This window comes from Canis lupus, chromosome 26 (genome assembly GCF_048164855.1).
Source record: "Canis lupus baileyi chromosome 26, mCanLup2.hap1, whole genome shotgun sequence".
In the NCBI taxonomy this organism is placed as follows: Eukaryota; Metazoa; Chordata; class Mammalia; order Carnivora; family Canidae; genus Canis; species Canis lupus.
Window position 1 is genome coordinate 15679758 of NC_132863.1, and position 23635 is coordinate 15703392.

The window sequence follows — 23635 nt, forward strand, 5'->3', positions numbered from 1 at the left end:
ACTGTGCTTTTGTAGAGTGTAGGAACTTGGCCAGTTTATATTATCTGTTTATTTTTTAACCCTGGAGTCAGTATTACAGACTTCTATTCCATCTCCATTGCAAATCTGGTTCTATTACCATAAGTATAGACAAATACAAGTTCACAATACTATGTGATGATGCCCACTAAATGACTACATGGTCCTCTGCAGATGAACCTCTCATCCAGCTGTCATGGCTTTCTGGTCGCTGAAGTTTCCCCTCACCCTAGGTTGAACTTGTTGATGTGTGGTTTGTGTGAAAGTTCTTAATGATAACACCTAACTTTGATTTAACACTTTCCCTTTATCAGAATGTTCTCCCATCTGCGAGTTTATTTACTCCTCACCGTCTGCTTGGTAGGTAAGACAAAGTTGTATTATTTAACATGATAGATAAATAAGCTTTGGCCCAGTGAAATGACACAGTCCTTTTAAATGCTGTGGCTAGGTAAGGACAGAATCTATATTAGAATCTTGATCTCTTTGTTTGGGGTTTTGTTAGTTTATTTTACAGAACTACTGTATTTATTGAAAAAAAATCTGTGAACAAGTGGACAGTTCAAACTCATGTTGTTCAAGGGTTAATTGTACGTATATTCCTTTTTTTTTTTTTAAAGATTTTATTTTATTCATGAAAGAGGCAGAGACACAGGCAGAGGGAGAAGCATGCTCCATGCAGGGGGGCCGATGTGGGACTCGATCCCGAGACTCCAGGATCACACCCTGAGCCGAAGGCAGGCACTTAACCACTGAGCCATCCAGGCATCCCTGTTTATGTATATTCTTTATCCTAGAACCTTGAGCTCTTTAACACAGGCTTGGTGTCTTTACGCCCCATTTGTGTAAGTACTGATTTATTGTTAAGGGTTAGAGGTTCTCCGAGGTTTGGGAACAGTTTGTTGCATTTTATTAGTGGATTGTCATTTTGCTCTATCAGAGGAGATGTTTCACAATGGTTCCTGACCATAAGACAAAGGAGGCAAAATGTTCTAGATTCTCAACCAGAATGTTATGTTCCATGGTCAGGCTCAGCATTGGCTTTCTAAGGACAAGGACCAAACCCTCCCTTCATTTATATCTCTTCCAGTGTCTAGAATAAAGGCAGGCCCAGAATGTGTGCTCACTAATGCTTTCTGATGAGCTACTTAGAGGATATTATCTCTTAGTGCTTTAAATGTCTCAGCATTCCTGAAATATAGCTCGAATGTCACTTTCCTCTTTGAAAGCCTTCCCTTCTTAGATCAATTCCTAACACTCTCTAGAACCTTAATAAATAAAACTTCCCCTTCCTTCCAAGCTTCCCTAGCACACAAATGACACTTAACAGATATTGGCTGAATGAATGGAGGTATATTACATTCTACCTTGTATTATAGTTCTTTGTATATATCATCTCCTCTCCAAATTATAGTCTCCTTAAGAGAGACTTTGTCTGTATTTTGTTCCACTTCTTTGTCAAGTTCTTTTTTTTTTTTAATTTTTATTTATTTATGATAGTCACATAGAGAGAGAGAGAGAGGCAGAGACCCAGGCAGTGGGAGAAGCAGGTTCCATGTACCGGGAGCCCGACGTGGGATTTGATCCTGGGTCTCCAGGATCGCGCCCTGGGCCAAAGGCAGTCGCTAAACCGCTGCGCCACCCAGGGATCCCCTCTTTGTCAAGTTCTTAAGCCAGGTAGGCAATATATGTTTGTTAAAATAAAATTCCATGCAATTATATCAAGTATGTGTTAGAATAAAGAAGAGATTTCAATGAGCATCAGGTACCTTGGAGGAGTTCTCCTTTGATATGTGGAGCAGGTTGGAAGTGTCTAAAGATTAACACTTATTAAGAGCATCCACAGTGACTATGGGTGGGAAACTCAGGTGTGTGTTCTATACTAGCTTCTAGAGTTCACCCCTGGACTGAGCTCCGGTTATGCACATGGATAATTTGTTTGTTTTACAACCTTATTAGCTGCCTTCCCTTCTTTATTCTTTCTACTGGATCACCTCTCGAACTCTTTGTACTTGAATTTTCTCAGAGTTGCTCCTGGGAGAACCCAAATGAAGAAAAACAGAGACATTAATAAGAAGCATCTTTGGCTTATTTTCTGCATGTAAGAGAGAGCGGTAGGTGAGAAGGTTGATTTTGTCAATCATGCTCAGTTAAGGCTTCATCTTAAAATAATATTATCTCTACTCTGTTTTGCTTTCACACTGGAGTCCTAGAGATCACAGTGATTCAGAATGAACAGAGTTCCGAGAATCTCTATAATGAATTAATGAAATTATTGGTCATGCTCAGCTTCCTGACATTATTTCACCTATTGCTGTGGCACATTTCTCAGCTGGTAAGTATTAGGGTAAATGGTCCACATCTCACCTCATCTGGGTTTTTTGTCCACACGGTTTGTTTTCCATGGAGTTGGTTCACTCTGTTTTGTTTTGTTTTTTTTTTAATCTGTTTCTCTCCCACTTAATTTGGTGCAAGATCAACTATTAACAATGGTAGACTATGAATAATGCAGATGTTGGGGGCCGGCCAAATGTGTATGTGACTTTGTGGCCTTTCTCCAGGACAGTATAATCTGCCAAGCTCTTTCTTTTAACTGAGCCACAGTCTCCGGTTGAGAAGGGGGAAGATGTCATAGTCAGCAGTTGGTAATACTATGTTCTTTTTTTTTTTTTTTAAGATCTTATTTATTTATTCATGAGAGAGACGGAGACACAAGCAGAGGGAGAAGCAAGCTCCATGCAGGGAGCCTGACGTAGGACTTGATCCCAGAACCTGGGATCATGCCTTGAGCCAAAGGCAGACGCTCAACTGCTGAGCCACCCAGGCGTCCCTAATGCTGTGTTCTGATGGGAGGTTACATGTAGGGAAAGTAGCCACCGTCTGCTTTGTCCCAACAGCTCTCACATGAAATGGCAAACACCTGGGGAAGGAAGGCTTCCCTGGCTGAGGGAAAGTGATTTTAGCAAAACTCAGCAGTCTGGGGTAGATTAGGCTACGAAGCTCACTTCTCCACACTTTGGAACTGGCATTCGAATTTGGCTCTTTATATTTTTCCTGTCTGGTTGTTTCCTTTGAAAAGGCTACTTCAGCTGTGAATGAACATGGCTGTGACTTTCTGGCTAGAACTGTCAGAGGTCACTGAAAGAAGTCTAGAGGCAAAAAACAAACAAACAAACAAACAAAATAAAAACCCCAGGCATCCTGGGCCAGAACTTTACCTCTCCTCAAGCCTCTGCTTCCTGGGAAAAGAGGAAATGCAATCAAGGAAGGGAAAGGGAAACAAGTTACCAAGTCATCTAATGAACAATGGATTCATAACGGCTATCTTAAAACTTTTTTTTTTTTCATTTTAGCCAATCTGAAATAGAGAGAAGTCTATGAGCATTATTTTTATTGATGTCAACTGCTTATCCTTGAGAGACCAAACATGCCATAATTAAAGGAAAAGGAAGAGTGTTAATGGCTAAGCCAGTTAACCTCGGGGAAAAGGAATTGACTTGCTTGAACTTCAGGTCCCTCATCTGTAAATGGGAGGATACAAACACTAGCAGGCCTAAATGCTCTTCCCAAGTCCCTTGGAACTCATTGTTCCAACACAGTCAACAGCTCCATTATACTTCTCCAAGACTTTCCCTCAGCCCAGCTGCAGCCAGCCTACAAGTGGCGGGCCATCCTGGAAGGAGTAGCTCATCTCTCTTGGAAGTCAAGAGGAGCTTGGAATACACTCACAGATGATAATGTCATTCTTCTGTGACCTTGCACAGGGGCTAGAAAGTCAATAGGTGGAGTTTAGATGGGATCTTAATAAAATATTAGAGTGGCTTTTCAGCCACTTTCCCAGTGTAGTAACATAATTAAGGCATTAAAAGAACTGGCTACGTCCTCCAGTTTGCATCTGTCTTCGTCTTTGGGGAAGACAATCTATCTCGTTTGAGTTGACTTTGTACATCCATTTCAATTCTTTTCTTTCTTGCCCTGCTACACAGGTAATCTATATAAAAAAATTTAAATGGATGCCATCTCATTTTGAGGCAGATCTTTAAACCAGTCAATATTTCCTCTAGATGAGTGGTTTTTAAACTGAACATCCTGAATCTCTTGGGGTTTTGGCATAAGTGCCTGCAGAGGATGAGGTGGAGGGGGAGCCTGGCTCCCCCTGTCTTCAAAAGAATGTTTTGAAAGGTTTTTTTCCTACACATTGGCCTTCCTTGTGAGACTTTGTTAGCAGAAACAAACACAAATAAAAGTAGGTTATGTCAAGGACAAGTCTGAAAGTGGTTTCTGTGGATGCCAACTGCTAACTTCTCAATAGTTGATTTGTATCTCTTTTCTCAGTAAGCCCTGATGGAGAACTCCAAGTGGGAGTCTTGGGTAGGAGGAAGGACTCCGCACTGGGGTACAGGAAATACGGTCCCAGTCTCACTGTTGCCACATCCTGCCTTTTCTACCATTTGAGAGTTTGGGCTAAATGGCTAGGTCTCTCGTAGGCAGGAGAGCCCAACGACTTGAGGGACTGGCCATGCCTTTGTGGATGGTAGCAACAAAGATATTTATGTGAAAGGTTGGAAGGGATGAGCCATGGGCACTTTCCATGTTTTTTTTTCACTTAATGCTGATTTCTGATTCTGCTAGAACTGCTTATAAAAAGTGCTTATCTTGCTTTGGCTCTTCTAAAAGTAGGTTTTGAGACAAAGATTGGAGTGCAAGTAACTTGTTTAGGAGGGAACCCCAGGACATAACAGTAGAGGAGTCCAGAACTGAGAAAGGAAGGAAAGGTGGCCTAGTAAAGGGAACATTATGGAGCAAGTTATAGTTATGGGCAATAAGGGCTCAATCCCACTGGGGAATTCTGGGAGGTCATGCATCAGGACTGTTGCACACAACGGGCAAGAGAGATGAGCTACTCCTTCCAGGATGGCCTGCCACTTGTAGGCTGGCTGCAGCTGGGCTGAGGGAAAGTCTTGGAGAAGTATAATGGAGCTGTTGACTGTGTTGGAACAATGAGTTCCAAGGGACTTGGGAAGAGCATTTAGGCCTGCTAGTGTTTGTATCCTCCCATTTACAGATGAGGGACCTGAAGTTCAAGCAAGTCAATTCCTTTTCCCCGAGGTTAACTGGCTTAGCCATTAACACTCTTCCTTTTCCTTTAATTATGGCATGTTTGGTCTCTCAAGGATAAGCAGTTGACATCAAAAAAATAATCATTTTGTTTCTTTATAATTTCTACCTACTAAGGAGAAATGGTGCTGGGAAAACAATGATTTTTAAAAACCTACAGGGGAAAAAAAAAAAAAAACAAAACCTACAGGGAAAATTAAGTGACAAACTAAGTAGTAAGATTCCAGTGTAAATCTTCATATTTTAAATTGTAATTCCATTTTAATAAAAATATTTATAAATGACTGAGTCAGAAATGAACATTTGTGCACAGATAAGACTTTCCATGTTTTATTGTGTTGTTTTCATCATCAAAGGATTCTAATTTATTAATTGCCATAAGTTCATAAGCCTGTTAGCCAAGATACAGCAACATTCAGGAATGCCTCTGCCCAATACTGTGAATCACACTTCCAGATCCATAAATGGTTTGAAATAATTTGGCATAAATACCAAGGACCACTTTTCATCAGTGTTTTGTAGGCAACAATAAATATATGCAACCTTCCTATCATGAATAACTTACTAAATTTTCCCAGCAACTCTCTCAGGGAATTATGTATTTTTTTTCAAAAAATGAGAGAACAAGAGGGTGCGATGGGTCAAAGAGGTTAAATGGCCTCCTAAGGTGAAGTAAACAGTGGGGATGAATAGTTGATTTCTGACCCAGTTTTAGTGGGATATTTTAGTTGCCTGCCAACAATTGTAGCTCCTTTTGGGAAGCACATCTGGACTGAATTGCAGGGAACCACTTACCTGCCACCTGCAGTCCAAACTATGTGCTTTAGGTAGTGGACCTCATTGGCTCTAGGGAGAGTCATGTGACCTAAATCTGTCCAATTATTACAGTCTATTCTTCAGGCCACAGTGATCCTAGATCAGCAATGGCTTTGGATGACTTAAGCCAGGTGTGGGTTTCTGGTACCATGGACACATGAGTAAAAATAATTTCAGTATTGGAGTCTGGTGGGTTTCTTGTTACTTTAAGAGAGTCTGCCCAAGCCTGTATGTTATACCCAGTACAAGAAAATGATTGGAGATGAAGAAAGACAATTCTTGATGACATCATTTGAGCCCCTGGATATAGTCATGCCTGCAGTCATTAACATCTTTCAGTGTAAGCCCTGACAGTGTTCTTGGCTTTAAATTTTATTTTTTGTAGTGGTAGTGCCTGATTTAAGCTTTGATTGCTGAGGCATCCATTCAAAAAGGCATCCACTTTAAAGATGCCTATCTTGAATAAGCCCATTGCCAGCCACATGGCTAGATAGTGAGCCAGGCTGCATCCCCACACTGAGACTCCTTTGAATTAGAAAGTTTGGTTTATTTCAATAACTGGCCATTTGGGCCAATTGCCTTTTCTCTTCCTCCTCTTATGTTTTTATGTTTCACCAATAAAGAGTGAGTCCATGAAACCCTAGGCATGCACCCTCAAAACCTGATAAAAACAGAACCTAAGCTTGCGAGTGTGCTTCCTTTCTCTTTCTACAAGTGACCTCGCTGCATTGCCCAGGTGTGCTATGTAGTTTCCAGGTCTTTTAAGTAATAAACATCTATTTTTTTTTTCTGTTACTTGATGGTTGTTGGTGAAAGGCATCTTGCAATTACAAGAACCACAAGGGTCTGTCTAACAAAACATTGGTTATTGATAAGCTGAGACCAACACAAAACACTCCTTGACTTTTTGTTCATATGTACCCATAAATTTTTTCTGTGCTTCATTTTGAATTAAGTTTCTGTCATTTTTCTACTGAAGGAATTCCACCTAATACTACAGTTTGCAAGACTCTCAAGTCCAGGGCTGCTTCTTTCACACTCTGGGTGTGTCTTGCCATTGACAATAAAGATATATTTCAATTGTCTAAATATTTAAAATACACATATTGAAAACACAATAGGGTTTTTTTCTACTGGCATAATCATTAGCATAGGACTATTAGAAGCAAAAATGCTTGCTTGCCATACCTGAACTTGTATTTGCTTTGCCTAAAACCCAATCAATTTGCTATTGTATTTGAGTTCATTTCTACTATTTAACTCTTAATTCAGTGAGAACTAATCAAAAACTAAGAGAGATGATATAGTTTCATTTTGATGATTTAATTGCAACAAAGCAGGAAGCTTTTGTATAGCATGCCTTATAAAAATTTAAGAGGAAGAACTGATAAAAATAAAGGAATGAAGCTTAAAACATCTGCTAATACCATAATCTGCTATATTAATTCACTTGCTTAACAAATACTCATGAACACCTGCTCTTCACAGAAAAATAAAAATACAAAAGACAACTGTTTTCTCTGGGTTTGGTTTTTTAAATTAGTTTTGGCCTTCTTTTACAGACAATAGTTCAATCTAATCTGCAGTCTGTTACCTAGGGCTTTAACTTATTCTTTTTCCTGTTTATTTTACTCATCGCCTTCCTTCTAAAAAGTGTAAGTGATTAAAACAAACAAACTCTATTTTGGAGACACCAGTCTTCAAATTGACATTCAGGATGCTTTGGTTTGGAAGAGGCAGGGGTCATTGTGTATTCCTGTGTTAAGCATGGTTTAGCATTACACATTTTGTTCCAGGGCAAACAACATAACGGACCAAGGCATTTTGCAATGTGCGATTTTCAATTGTAAAAATAAACCAAAATCCCTTGAGAATAGTATTTTCTGCAACAAGATTTAAACTTTTTCTTTGTGGAGCACATGTGCACATTTGGACTTAAAACTACACAGAAACCCTGTGATGATTTATAATGAATACATACATCTTCAGAAACAGAAATTCCAGGATGGAAGTGTGGCCAACCCGCCAATACAGCAGGCCCCCAAAGTATCAAAGTCCATCATACCCTTCCGGATTTTCATTTCACATATCTATGTTTAGTTGACTAACCTACAATCAGTTTAAGCATTTAGGTATTTGGCCATATTGAAAAATTTTCACTTAATTTTACATTTCGTCCTATGTAAAAAATATGTAAAGTGCATTGTGAAAACTGAACGTTAGCATACATCAACTTTGTGTAGTTTATTTGTTTAACACCTACTTTAAAAAATAAGTTTCTTGATATCAGAGAATATAGTTATATTGTTCTATTTGGACATTATGGGTGCATCTTATTCTTAGCATTTTATAAATATAGGCAATATGGTTGTGTCTTTTTAAGATAACTGAAATTGAGTTTGTGGGTCAATATAACCAATACTTCTGCACATTTGGAGAACTAGTCAAAATGAAAGTAGCAGAAAAAATTATAATATACTGTTTTCTATCTTCTATCTTATTTATTCTAAGTATACTTATTAATATAAGCATATTACAGTGTAATATACTTATTTTATCCTATTACTATCCTACTTCTTTTCTTATGTGTTTTTTAATCAAAATGTTTTAACTGGTTGACTGAAAGTTAAAAAATCTGCTCTTTCAAAGAGATCGTGGTATGAGATCTTAGGAAGTCATTTGACCTCAAAATGTTGGTTTGCTTCTTTACAAAATGATAATATACATTTTGCAAGTAACATAATGAATTACAGCTAATTTCCTCGCACATCCATACCAGTTGTCATATTGAAATTAAACAATACTTACTTAAATTGTACTTCATTTGATTTTATTTTTAGGTATGTTATAAAGAAGATTCAAAAAATAGCTTTTGAAAAAATCCTAAAGTCAAACATCATATGTGAACAGTAAAACCAAATTTATAAATCAATTTTCATCTTTGGATAAAAAAATAATTAAAACTTTTTAATTACTAGTGAATTGAGGTCTAAGCCAGCCATTTCTTAATCCTACAAAGAAAGATTTCAAAATCGTTATCTTTTTACAATGAAATAACAGTTAACATAATAAAACACTTTTTTTTCTGGTGTCTTTGTTCACAAAAACAGACCCAAAGCAGCAAACAAAATGACTCTCAAGTTCATTTTCTGTCAAAGTTTTTGGGTTAAGAAATGAAATCTGTGATTTAAAAAATCACATCAGGACTGACATGGAGGCTTATCATCAGTATTATGTTAAGTTGTGGAAAAATAAATGAAATTGGTATTTTAAATATACCTGAAATTTGTGTGCCTATTGTAATTATGGAGATTCATACCTAGTATATCTATAAAATGGCACTAAATAAACTTGCAAATGCTAAGAGATATCATTTCAATTTCCATTAGAATCAAAACTGGTTTGGGACGCCTGGGTGGCTCCATGGTTGAGCGTCTGCCTTCGGCTCGGGTCGTGATCTCGGAGTCCTGGGAATGAATCCTGCATTGGGTTCCCTGCATGGAGCCTGCTTCTGCCTCTGCCTCTCTCTCTGTGTCTTTCATGAATAAATCATATCTCAAAGTAAGAATCAAAACTGGTTCTTCTGGGATTATAAAGTATTATAATAATCTGTCACAAATTTTTCCCTTTGTATATAATCTGTCACAAATTTTTCTCTACTGCCTGCAAGTGGTCAGAGTATGATGGATGGAGGCGTCATCCACCAGCTGAGGCATGGACCATCCCCATTGTGATGTGAAAAGTGGAGGGATGGGCAAAGTTTAGGCTCTGAAGTGCCTCACTGGTTTCACAAAAGCTATTTGTTTCCTTTGTGTCACGGGCTAACTGTTTTTAGAGGTCTTGTTGGATTTGTTATAACTGTGTTAGTTATTTTTGGTGCAGTTCAGAAGGAACTGTCAAGCTGCCCCAGTGAAATCTGCAAGGAGTGATTCCCTAAATAAAGATAAGGAGAAATGCCATATCCGTGGTGGTGGGGATGGAAGGGTGTCAAGTGTAAGTAGATTTAGGGGGGTGGGCCTGGTAATGCCAACACACACGGCTGGGGGCTGGGTCACCCGTTACCTTTGAATGACCTCATCTCCATGGCAACAATAAGGATGATGACAACAACAAAGGCAAAGTGCTTGACCAAGAAAATGAACAAAATGCAAAAAATTTCATCTGTAAGTTCCCAGCTAAACACATGTAGGATAAAGTTAATGGTGATATTTTACTTTTATGCTTTATAGATTCTTTTTCTTTTTTTTTTTTTTTTCATTTAGAGGATTAGTTCCAGAATAAATACACTGGGCTCCTTGCAGGGAGCCTGCTTCTCCCTCTGCCTGTGTGTGGCTCTGCCTCTCTCTGTGTGTGTCTCTCAAGAATAAATAAATAAAATCTAAAAAAAAAAAGACTTTTTGATCTACTTTTACAATAACCATACTTACTAATGACAATGAGCTTGTTAGAGCTGTTTCTGTAACTTATGACCTGGCTGCATAGTAACATGCAATTTATTTTTTTAAATAATTGGCTAATTGTACTTTATTTTCCTCTGTATGGAATACCTAGGCAGTTTACAATAACATAACATTTTTCTCAATGAATATATTTCAGTCCAGGTGAGATATGGTCTTAGTGGTAAAGAGAAAGCTAAAGACCCGAATCAGAAACAGTGATGCCACATATAATTGAAAACTCCTAGGAAGTAAATCATTATTACCTTATTTTGGCAATTCATTTATCCAGAATCAAAAACATAAATTTCTTTATAACTTCAGGCAACTTAGAGTTATTGTTCTGTTATCAATTTTTAGGATCATATTTTTTCTACAAACATTGATTTTTTTTTTTTTACATATAAAAGGCCGAATTTTCTATTTCCCAAGTGGAAAAATTCATCAATAGTGTAAACTAGAATAAAGTAAGGTCTAGTGGACTAAATATTTTCTTTTTTTTTTTTTAATTTATTTATGATAGTCATACAGAGAGAGAGAGAGAGGCAGAGACACAGGCAGAGGGAGAAGCAGGCTCCATGCACCGGGAGCCCGATGTGGGATTCGATCCCAGGTCTCCAGGATCGTGACCCGGGCCAAAGGCAGGCACTAAACCGCTGCGCCACCCAGGGATCCCTAAATATTTTCTTTAGTTTTAGAGATTTAGAAAAAGCTGTGGGTCATTTTACAGAACTTCTAGAACCAGAATGAAAAAAGTAACCTTTAATTTTTTTCTTTTTCTTTTTCTTTCTTTCTTTCTTTCTTTCTTTCTTTCTTTCTTTCTTTCGCAGAGAGAGAATCTCAAGCAGGCTCCACACCCAACGTGGAGCTTGAAAGCATGACCTGAGCTAAAATCAAGAGTCGGATTCTTAATCAACTGAGCCACCTAGGTGCTCTCAAAAAAGCAATCTTTAAGATAGGGAATTTCCTATTTAAGAAATATGCATTCAGTCACGGTAAATTTAAGACAAAACAAATGATTAGACATTTGAAAAAATGTTTACATGCATACATACATGTAACAACAAAATCACATGCTGAAGTTTAATTGAACCACTAGTGATTTGAGACAGAAAGGAAAGCAGGCATATAAATGTTGGATACTGACCTACAAATCCTTGATGTCAATACCTACCAGAGGGTGACCCATTCATAATAAGAAACCAGAGATTCCCTATAGTTGGGGCAAAGTGGACTGACCTTTTTTGGCGAGGCTATTGTTGGGTTCATACTTCTCAATCAATACTTGGACTTGTTCTTGCTTTAAAGGTGGGTAAAGTATTTCATTTAGCCGGGGATCTCGCTGCTTAAGGTTGATAAAATCCATCATCTGATCAACGGTAAGGTATGGTTTGCTTTTGGCACCACTAAAACCAATTAAAAACCAGAAATTAGAATATTTGTCTACCAAGTCTCATTCATATATTTGCATTTAACGACAGGGAAACAAAATCCTGCCAATCCTGGTAAGTGCATGCTATCCTGACATTCCTATCTTGCCCTGAAAATGTGTTGCTCCAACAGAATTACTGTATTCTATGGGATGCAAATATCTTTTGCAATCACTGCACTAAATCCCAATGCCTTTGAACTATACCAGATGAGTAAGAAAATCTACGGTAGGAAAAGATTGCATCTTGCGTGTAAAGATGCACCACTCTCAACTGAACATAGAGGAATGGGTTGTTTTTTGATTATGACACTAAACTTAAGCTTTAGTCATCAAATTCCCATATTGCATTTAATCATTTAGAGATGTATTTATCACTCATAAAAAAAATAAACAGCCTAGGTACATTTTTCTTTTCATTACAGTTCTGCTTCAGCACAAATCTGTAAGTCTTCAAACATAGTGTGATTCAGGCTTCCCATTTCAATTCTGCTGACAACCCAAAGACAAGTTCAATGGTAGAAATATTGCGATGCTCAATAAATAGTTGATAGCAACGAGCATCACAAAGCGAGTAAATCCAGCGTCATTCTTAGCACTGTTGGCCTGTCTTCCACATGAAAAAAAATCCTTATTTTGTTGATAAATTTTGGATTGATTTTCTGTCATCATGTAGATTTCACTGTACTAGAAAAGGTAAATTGCTACTGCCCTGCATTTGCCCTGGTGTTTTGGTTTGTTTCTTTTCTTCTTTTTTTTTTTTTTTTAAGGAATGACTATATATTTTCTAAAATAAAAGCAAATGACTTTCAGCTGGGAGGATTTTTAGCAATCCAAAGTTCTTATTTCAATAATCTGTGTGTGAGACGTTAACATGACAGATTCCTAGGTCAGAGTTCTTTATGCATCATGAGTCTGTCTCCGCAAAGCCAAGATGCTCTATTCTAGCCCTAATCTTTAAACCACACAGAGCCCCCTGAGGATACTAAAACAACACCCAGCAACAAATCATAACAAACTTCCACTCATTAAAAGCAGTGGTTGCACCTGAGGAATCGGAATGTTGATTGTCTCCAACAAATTACTCAGAAGCATAATTATCATATACAGTGCACGAAGAGTTCTTTCACCCTCAATTGCTCAAAATCTTGTCTGAGCCACCCTAAGCACCACTGCAAGCTGACAAAAAGTGGTTAAAATGTTGTGTTCTCTTACAATTCGGAAAAGATATTATCAATTTCAGGTCGAGGACAAAGGTTGTTCAGGAAAACTCTGTACACTTCTGGAGTGAAATCTTCTTGAGGTATTGAATCGTTCTGGGAAATAAAGCAACAGGGTCAGTGAAATGTCTTATTCTTTCCCTATCTTACCCCCTTCCCTTTTTTCATGTCTCTCTCTCTCCTCTTTCTCCAGGAGGTGAGGGTAAACATTCAGAAAACATCTATGAGGCCAGCTGTAGGGCTCATGTGGACTCTGACTTTGAGGTATCAAAAGCTGTACTTCCTGTTGCCTTTTCATTATACTTTAAGAGTTTTCTGCTTCTAAAGGGATGTTAGGCAATTTTTAGAGTACATTTACTAAGTAAGTTAGACCTAGCAAAAACAGGGTATGTTTAGCAGATTTTTTATGGTTTTAATCTTAAAAAAATTGTTATAAAATATACATACCATAAAACTGACCATTTTAACCATTTTTAAGTACAGGGACATGAAGAGTACTCACATTGTTTATGTGCTATTTAGCAGATGTTTGAATGAATTTTTTTTTTTTTAAGGAGCAAAGAACCTGGAAACAGATGTTTTCAAAATGAAAACATAAATTTCAATTTTGTATCTTTTTTTTTTTTAAAACAATGTTCCTTCTGACTTAAGAAATCTGATAAATTGTAAAACAGTTTTTCTAAGTAGGACAGTACTAGGCATTATTTCTCACTGATTCTTCTTGGTCCTACTGTTTGGGAAGCAAGTCATTGATATAGAAAGTCATTTCTATGACTTATTTTTCTGTTTAGTCGGGCTGCCATGGAAACCGGAAGCATGTATTCAAGCCTTTGTTAACAGGAAAGACATTCTTCATGCTGTTTTCCTATTTCAGGTATGTGTTTATATAATTATTTTTATTTTCAAGCCTTTAAACCAAAAAAAAAAAAAAAAACCACACACACACACACAAAAAAAACCACAAAACAAAAAACCCTTCCTTTTACCATATGCATATGTTTTGAAATGTACTTTTATAGAAATACCTAAAATTGTTATCTGAAATTGCACACTGCCTACTTATAGATAAGAGAACTTAGCTCACCACTTGGCAAACAGTAGGAGACTCATATTTGTGGAATGAATGAATAAAATAATATTTTCTATACAAAATCCATTCATAGAGCAGGAAAAATCTATTTTGCAAAACAAAATTTTAAGATAACCAAACAACACATGCAGCATTACACATAACAAAGCCCATCCCATAGCAGGGGTCCAATGTAAGATCATTACATTTGGGTGTTACTGACCTCTTATTTTTTTCTCCCTTCTTGTGTTAGTTTAAAACCTCTTCCTCCTGAACTGGATTTTGTCTTCCATTCTGGGCTACCATTACATTTCACTGGTGTAATATTTCAACACTCTAACCATATTGTGCTCCCAGTTGTATGGTTCTATTTCTTGCTAACCTGCAGAACCACATAAGCTAGGACTTGGGTGTTGGTTGTTAACTGCTAGATCTCCAGTGTGCAACATATAGTAAGTCCACAATAAATATTTACTAAATAAATCAATGTAATTTATGGGGAAGGTGGAAATTGATAGAACAGAATTCCCATAGGGCATCAGATTCAACTGATGCCATTTATATAAGATTCTATACACATAATTTCATAGAATATGCATTCCTAAAACTCTGACATTGTTTATTTATCAGCTATGAATTAGGGCTTATTATAAAAGAGAAAAAATTAATGAGATAATCTAAATAAACACAATATTATTTTCATTGCCAGTTAGATGTTAGCACATAGAAAAAAGCCATTTCAATACAGCTGATTTTCTTTGTCTCATTTTTCTTTGCCCAACTTAGCTAAAGATCATACCCAATGTTCAAATACTTTCCTGTAATCCTGCCTGACCACACTCATTAAAGATGGCATGTTTTTCTTTTGTGTTCACAATCCATATTTATATACTTTCATTATAGCATCAATCACACAGTTTTCCCATATTTTTTATATTTCTGATTTTCTACTAGACTGAGTTTTTGAGTGAACTGACTATCTCTTATTTAATTCCTTTGTGTTCCAAACATGCTGCCAGGCATAGAATAGTCTCTCAATAAATATTTGCTGGCGAACCCAGGACATGGGACCTGACCTTAGGTCTTTTGTCTTGTAGTCTAAGACTTGGCCCACCTCATCAGGCTTCCAATACAAAACAGATCATCAGTGATTATTTGTTGCTATTGTTATCAGGAATTTTTAAAGAGAAAATTAAGAAGGGTAATGTAGTCTAAATCAGGTCCATTTATTCCAGAAACTGCAAAGTATTGGCAAACTTTAAAAATGAAGTAGTTGCAATTCCATGCTGAATACAAAGAATCCCAAAAAGGAAAAGATTTTTTAAAACCTTGATGGTAGTACTGATGGCATCTCTATTTCCAGATTCCATAGGTCTAGTTATGACATACCCACATGCCAAATTAAAAATAAGAAAAAGAAAAAACTTTGCATATATGCATGTGAAAAAACACTCAGAAGAAAATAATATTTACTAAGCACTTACTGTGTGCCATGCATATGGAGATTTACTTGTATGTTTTCATTTGATCCCATGTCAACTTTATGTGATTACACACTGTAATCCAACAAACTAAATGTTCACATCAGCTTAGTCTCAATATTTTTGTTCTAAAGCTATAAGCCAAAAGTTGAGTTAGCTATAGAGTATATGAAATAATTACAGGTAAAGTACTCATAATAAACCAAATTATTAGTGTGGTTTAAAAATAGAATTTTGATATTAGTGATTTTAAGAGTCACAGCTACATAAATGATTAAATTTCTGATTTATATTCTGAGTGTGAGTCATAGGAGAAACACAACATATTATAGTCATTCTGGGAGAATTTTTTTTTTTTACATTCTTTTTATTGTATTCTTCAGTAAAATTTATGGTACTCCTTTCTTTAAATATTTTTTTAATTAATTAATCAATCTATTTATTTATTTATTTATTTATTTATTTATTTATTTATTTGAGAGAGAGTGAGAGTGAACATTCAAGTGGGGGCAGGGACAGAAGAGGAGGGAGAAAACCTCAAGCAGAATCCGAGCTGAGCATGGAGCTGCATCTCGTGACCCTGAGATCATGACCTGAGCCAACACCAAGAGCTGGACGCTTAACTGAGACACTGGGCACCCCGTATGGTATTCTTTAAATCCAAAATAATCACTGATTTCCTTGGTGTCACATGTAAGTTCGCAGCTATAATAAACTTTCTTATTTAAAGCAAATAAACTTGACCCAACTTGAACAATGCAGGGATTTAGGATGTCAACCCTCTGCCACACATCGAAAATCTATGTGTAACTTTTGATTCTCCCAAAATGTTACTGAGAGCCTACTGTTGATTGGGAGTCTTACTGATAAAATCAGTAGTCAATTCACTACAGATTTTGCATGTTATATATATTCTGTATGGTACTCTTACAAAGACATAGCCTAGAGAAAAGAAAATACATTTACAGTACCGTACTGTATTTACTGAAAAAAATCCACATATAAGTGGGTGGACCTGTGTGGTTTAAATCCGTGTTGTTCTGGGGTCAGCTTTTCACAGATTTAGTCCTATCTTGTTCATTAAAGTGCCAGTGCTCTGCAATGACTATAATACGACTCCAAATGTCACTGAGCTATTTTCAAGTTAATAAGCTTGAAATCAAAGGAATTTGGTACAAGTAAACTACTTTCAGGTTTCAGAAAGTTTGTGGGTAAAGTGGTAATTTTCTGAATATGAAAAGGTCTCTGAAGGTCTCCCTGGAAAATGTTTGGATTATTAATAGAAGGACAGTAATTGCTTTGTCTCTCTTTTTAGATACAGTGCTACTTTTTAACAATTAAGGTAACTTTGGCAAGCAACTGTAATCTCTAAAGGAGTACCCTCTAAAGGAATGAGTTATTCTAGTGGATCATGTTGGCCAGGATACAACTTCAAGTGCATTAATTATCCCTAACAATGTGCACAAAGATAATGTTTTAAAAGTCTCAACAGGATATCCACTGTGTTTCTGGTAATGTATCTATTTACAGAACACAATTCAATCTAGTCTGAACGACCACTGGCTATGAAATGAGGCTCCCAGATATGCAGCATTATCTACCATTTATGTAACCTTTTCTTCTGTGGAGTGTTTAAAACACCTCTTGTTAGTATATCCAGAATCTTTTCCCTATTTAGTGGATATTTTCTAGAGCCACTGCTCTGTAGGTATGAAACTACAACAAGGATTTAAAATACGGTCAGTTCAGGAAAACATTTACTTCCTAGCTCTGAAACTGTGTTTGATTTTTAGATCTTCTGAAAGCATCCTAATTCTACAAGTCCTAAGTCTTCCAAGTAAAGTATACTTTCCCATGGATAATGATCTTTCAAGACTTCATGATGGAGGTTGATTGTGTTTTTTTCAAAATCTCCAATTTGTTTTGAGAAAATTGTTATAACATCTAATTTACAAAAGATATATATTTTTTTCAATTTAAACATAACTTCTGTTATTTGAATCTCATTTTTTTAAAAAAATGTCTCCAGTTGATATTGGTCTGAAAGCATGAACCTATAATAGACATAGTGGTTGTAAAAACTCAATTTATATGTATTGACTGAATTGTCAGAATCCAATTGTTTAGAAAATTGCAATTTACAGAGAATTGGTTGATGGATTTGATTTTCTATTCAGCTTCATTTTCTATCCTTTCTTTGCCTTAGCTAGTTTTATAATAAGTTAAAAATTTTGGTCGTAAGATGTTACTCAGTAAAGGTAAAATCAGGAGCAATTGCAGAGGAAAAGAATTCTTTTCATGTCTTTCTAAATTCATCTCTCACGCTTCTTTTTTATGCTTAAATGCAGAAGTCTTTTTTGATACTCAGACTGGTAAATTCTTTCCAGCCTAAGGCTTTGCACACATTGTTTTATTTTTTGGAATGATCCAACCTTATTCCCTATGCCAGCACTCCATTCCTTTTGTTCATGGCACCTTCCTCGCTCCATTTACACATGTGTCAGTCCACATGTTTGAGGAGTGCCTCCAGAAATTCTGTGGTCCTTGCATCCTGGGACTATATTTTGCTCACTACCACATTCTTGGTGCTTGAAGGCGGTAATAAGAGCCCAAGAAATCTGCTAAGCAAACGATGGGACCTTAACGGGCCTATCTTTCCTACCCCTAGAACATTTAGGAAAGAGAAATAATAATCAAGGTCATTTTATTTTGCTTATGAAAGTGAAGGTTAAAATGTTTGGGGGAGCCTCTCCATGGCTCTGCCCAGTGTTGGCAGCATCACCAGCTTTTTCCACCCATAGCAGGGTAGGGGAGCACTCTTTCTTTTCTTTCTGTTACCTACCAGGGACCTTAATAAAAGTATTCACAACACGAATGGGCTGACAAATTTAATAATAGCACTCAATACTTTTTCATAACCTAATGATAAGTTTAGGAATGACTTCTCAACTTCATTCAGTGCAACTTGAACATTGCCAGAGTGTTTCAAGAGGCTCAAATGCTCTTCCTATAGTGTAAGTGTTATCCTTGGGTAAGAGCTTACTAGTTGCTTAGATACTAGGATAAAAATAATTTGCAATAGAAAGGTGAGTTCTGCACATAGCCTGAGAAAAAGGCTGTTTTATACAACAGGCTCTGCTCTCCCGGATACGATGGTAACAAATAATTTTAGAGCCAGTCATATAGAAATGCATTGAAATGAAGGCAAATTAATATTTATGTGAGCAATATATATTGAGTGCCTCCAATGTGTTGGGTCTAAAAAAAAAAAACATGTTACACAGCTGTCCTTGCATGTACCTTACCACCGTGAGCAAAGTAGGCAGTCTCTAAACTGATCCTGCACCCCTCCCAGCAAAAAGTTTGTGAACACAGCCCCGGAAATTGATATTTCCAATATCTTCCTAATAATAATCCATAATTATTAGCTAATGTCTCCAGAGATATCAACAAAGAATTTGTTATTAATGAGAAGTTTAAATTCTCAACACTAATACTTTTTGGCCAATACATTTTTTTTGTAATACTAACTTTTTTTTTTTAAAGACTTTATTTATTTACGAGAGACAGAGAGAGAGAAGCAGAGACACAGGCAGAGGGAGAAGCAGGCTCCCCATGGGGAGCCCGATGCTAGACTCGATCCTGGGACCCTGGGATCATGCCCTGAGCCAAAGGATCAACCACTGAGCCACCCAGGTGTCCCTTGGCCAATACATTTTTATGTTAGATGGTCTTAAAAAAATTAGTATTTACAAAGAACAAATTTTTATCTAGATAAAAATATTGGGCTTATGGGAATGAAAGAAAATAAAATTAGAGCAGCCCGATAGATTGTAAATATTAATAAGTAAGTCCTATGGTCTTCTTAATTTAAAAAGGTGTTTGACTAATATGGGGGCAAGTTATGTTTCAGTGTAATTATTCACAGCTATTTAGTAGTGCTAATTTTAGAAAAGCAACATGCTCACCCTTGAAGATGGAAGACTACAAGCCTCTAAAGCAGTTTCAACTCGCTTCCGGTCTGCTGAGAACAAGCGGTATATGCTGTGAAGTGAAATCACAACAGAGAGATCTGTGTCATACACTTATAAATGACACCAACCAAAGGTATCCCATTGAATCAGGCCTTTTTGTCATTCAAGATACCCACTGCTCCATGTATCTGCATGTATGTTCTAAAAGATCTATGTATGTGTTTTTTAAATTCAAAATGTTTAATGTAAAATCAATATTTCAAGGCAAAGGTGATGACCCAATTAAAACACATTGCACTAAGTAGCCTCTAATATTAAGCACTAAAATACATCCTTGATGACACTGTCTCCTTACTGATATCTATTGTGCTAAAGATATGCATTATTAATATTATTAATAAACAAGTAATTACTACTATTAATAAAGTAATTTAACATCATAATTAGCAGTAGTCTATTGTGAGCTAGTAAGTCAAAGGTCGAAGATTAAGGATGCGTTTTCTTTGGTCAGTAATTTGGTTTTAATTTTTTTTTAAATTTTATTTATTTATTCGTGAGAGAGAGAGAGAGAGAGAGAGGCAGAGACACAAGCAGAGGGAGAAGCAGGCTCCATGCAGGGAGCCTGACGTGGGACTCGATCCCGGGTCTCCAGGATCAGGCCCTGGGCTGAAGGCAGCGCTAAATTGCTGAGCCACCTGGGCTGCCCAGTAATTTGGTTTTTTTATTTTATTTTATTTTATTTTATTTTATTTTATTTTATTTTATTTTTATTTTATTTTTAAAGATTTTATTTATTTATTCATGACAGACACACACACACACACACAGAGAGAGAGAGAGAGAGAGAGAGAGAGAGGCAGAGACACAGGCAGAGGAGGGAGAAGCAGGCTCCACGCAGGGAGCCTGACGTGGGATCGATCCAGGGTCTCCAGGATCACATCCCGGGCTGAAGGCGGCGCCAAACTGCTGGACCACTGGGGCTGCCCAGTAATTTGGTTTTAAAAAATAAAATTTATGTGTATCAATTCTACATCAAATAAAAAAGTGGTCAATTTATTGATAAATAGAGTGTTAAGCATTATATTAAAGATAGAATTGAATATAAGAGTTTGAATTATGGGTTCTACTAAAATATGACAAAATCTAGTGCCTAGAGCCCACCAATCCCACAAGGACTATGGTGGAGTTGAACTGTTGTTGTCTCCTCTAGATGGGACATCACACTAGTTCTGGCTCCTGGCCTGCTTCATCACGTAAGTTCCCTGCCTGGTTTCTGTTGACATTTGAGTTTGCAGCCCCTCCTTCAAGGCTAGCATCATTCTGGTAGCAAGAAGCACTGAAGTCACCCAGTTACCATTCCTAGAATAGATCGGAATCTCAAATGGCCTTTTAAGTTTAACAGTAAGTTTCCCCCACCTCTTCCCCCCTCTTCCTGCTTTGTTGTTTCTTGAAAATGATGCCACAGGAAAATCTCTATGAGGAAACCAGCTGCACTCCTGTGAATATGGAGCATGAAGGAGAATGGGGTTACCATGCATTTTTATGCTTCCACTTGGGCCAGTAGAGAAACAAAACAGAGCCATGGCACAGAGTCAAATCTTTGAGAAAAGAACATGAACACTGACTGGGAAATGCTCCCATAGCTTACTTTTTGAGAGGAATGCGCCCTTCTGGAGTGACTTGCAGCTTAAGCTTAGTATAGCTGTTAGAGAAACAGAAAAACAAGTGTTTAAACTTTATAAAGCTGTCTATTAAAGAGTAAAATACATAGGAAAGGGCTCGTGCATATTTTAAAATTCATTTGCTGAATTTTAACAAACTGTCCAGATCTCTGCAATCAGCACTCAGCTCAAGAAATAGAAACTTTTCACTTTAGCAGCATCCCAGAAGCCCCTCTTGTGCCCCCTTTCCACATCCAGGCCCACAAAGGGAATCATTATTATGACTTTAAACAACATAGATTCTTTTTGGCTGGTTTTGCACTTTATATAAATGGAATCACATTCTTTTGGGTCTGGTTTCTTTCATGCAATAATATGTTTTTGAGATCCATCCTCATTTTTTGCTTATAGCTGTAGATCATTCACTCTCATTGCAAAGTATTCCAATGTTTCAGTATAACTACCCATTTATCTCTTCGATTGCTTATAGGATATGTGGATAGTGAGACAGCAATAGAAATTACCAACACTGCTGATGAGTGTGTGGACTGGGATTACCACGTTAAGAAACTGCATATGACCCATCAATCCCACATCTAGAGGTATATGTAGCAGAAATGCCTATTACATATTTATCAAAAGGGATGTTCTAGAACGTCCATAGCAGCTATTCATAGGGATATGCTTGTTGGTAAGGGACATTTGCAATAGATAATGATTAGCCAAGTATAAAATGCGATGTTTGAGATAAGACATCTTTTTTTTTTTTTTTTTAATCTCTGTGTCCCCTTCCACTAATACCACTTGGCAAAACCAATGTTCTAGAAATGTCTGTTAGATGAGGGATGCTAAGGTCAAAGTCAGTAAAAAGAAAGAAGAAAGGAAGGGGAAGCATTAGAAGGGTCCTCAAGATGACAAACTAAAAAAGGAGATGATCATATGAAAAAACTTGTAAGTGAGGACCAATGAAGTACTGACAGTAAAAGCAATTCACAGAAGAGTAAGAAAGAAATGTAGGCTGGTATCATTTGGTCTAGAATAATGGGTATGCCTGACAGAAGAGGGAAAAGAGAAAGTTAATAAAATAGAGGACCACCTAGTAATGTTTCTGCTTGTGGTTTTGATTTCAAGGCTTCCCAACCTCCTGGACATACATAGCTTCCAAAGTGAACACAGCCAGCCTTCCTTGCTGCTCATCTGGCAAAAATCATTATTTTCCTTGGTCAAATTATTTTTAGAAAGACTGTAATTCCAGAGTGATTGGGTAATCCTGTTTTGCTTTTCTTTCCTTCTCCTTTTCATTCTGTGCCTTCCTCCACATCTTTTTCTCTTTTCTTACTAACGCTTTCTGCGATGTTAGTCTAAGGGCAGGAATCAGGACATTAGTCTATTGATTTAGGTAGGCAGGGAAGTTATAGCATCTATCAGATCTGAGACTCTAGAGAAATGAGTACCGTATGTTGTTCTTTCCCTTTGTCAGATTAATAATTGATATGACACAGGCATATGTAGAAACGGGGGCCTCTCTGAAATTAATAATTCTTGGTTCTGAGCACAGCTGTCGGGATTTGGACGTGTCTCCTTATTGTGTGTCAAAGGCATTGACATTCAGGGCAGCTCCGCCTAACACGGATGTGCAGCTTGGAGGAAAAGAGTGATCTTTCTTGGAAGTTTTCCAATTCCAAACAGTGGAGGTATCAGTTCTCTAACAAATCCCAAAGGGAAGTTTGTGTTTACCAATGTGTGAAGCCAGTGCAGCATAAACAAAAGACTTCACAAAGGAGAAAGGAAACTGACTCAGAAGAAGCAACACCCTTAGTAATAAAATTAGAGCTACTTACGCTTTTTCCAGAAATGCATCTCTTGACATGTTTTGGGCCAGCAGGTTTGTTGCCAAACTGAAAACCTCATTTGTCCATTCCTGAAAGATGTAAATCACACTTGCATTAGCTTAAATACTCTACAGTCATTAGACACATGTTTTTAGCTGGACTACCAGGAAGGCAAATTAGTTCAATTTGTATGCCTAAGGGATTTTTTTCTTTTTCTTTCTCTCTCCTTCTCTCTTTTCTTCTTCTTCTTCTCCTTCTCTTCTTCTCCATCTCCTCCTCCTCCTCCTTCTCCTTCTTCTTTTATAAAAATGATATAATTAAATTCACGTCCCTGAGTGACTTCTCCTTTCTAAGGAACTATTCTTTAGACATAAACAAAATTTTGTCTGCTTCTAAAAATGCCTACTGATAGGAAACTGGCATGTTGCCTTTCAGGAACCAAATACTTTTTACTAATTTCCTAGCATTATAAAGAGTTAAAGAGTTATAGAAAAGTCGAAAATAAAGTCGAAAATATTTTTAGCACTCCTTCAAATGTAATCTTCCTGCTTTACTACTCAAGGCAAAGCAACTATAACAGG

General features: G+C 37.0%; 1 protein-coding gene and 1 long non-coding RNA gene across 3 annotated transcripts in view; one reads left to right on the top strand and one right to left on the bottom strand.

Moving 5' to 3' along the window:
- Positions 1-23635, bottom strand: part of PLCB1 (phospholipase C beta 1) — a 670290-nt gene that overhangs the window by 197776 nt on the left and 448879 nt on the right. For both annotated transcript variants that reach the window (XM_072800101.1, XM_072800102.1), the window contains exons 5-9: positions 23064-23143; positions 21210-21263; positions 19556-19631; positions 13033-13133; positions 11628-11794 (exon numbers count right to left, since the gene is read on the bottom strand). In XM_072800101.1, the coding sequence (XP_072656202.1) occupies positions 11628-11794; positions 13033-13133; positions 19556-19631; positions 21210-21263; positions 23064-23143 (478 nt within the window). The remainder of the gene's footprint in view (positions 1-11627; positions 11795-13032; positions 13134-19555; positions 19632-21209; positions 21264-23063; positions 23144-23635) is intronic.
- LOC140618111 (uncharacterized) lies at positions 9961-16580 on the top strand. Its single transcript, XR_012018290.1, has 5 exons — positions 9961-10115; positions 11219-11317; positions 13231-13301; positions 13829-13911; positions 16070-16580. It is a non-coding gene; the product is annotated as an uncharacterized lncRNA (long non-coding RNA).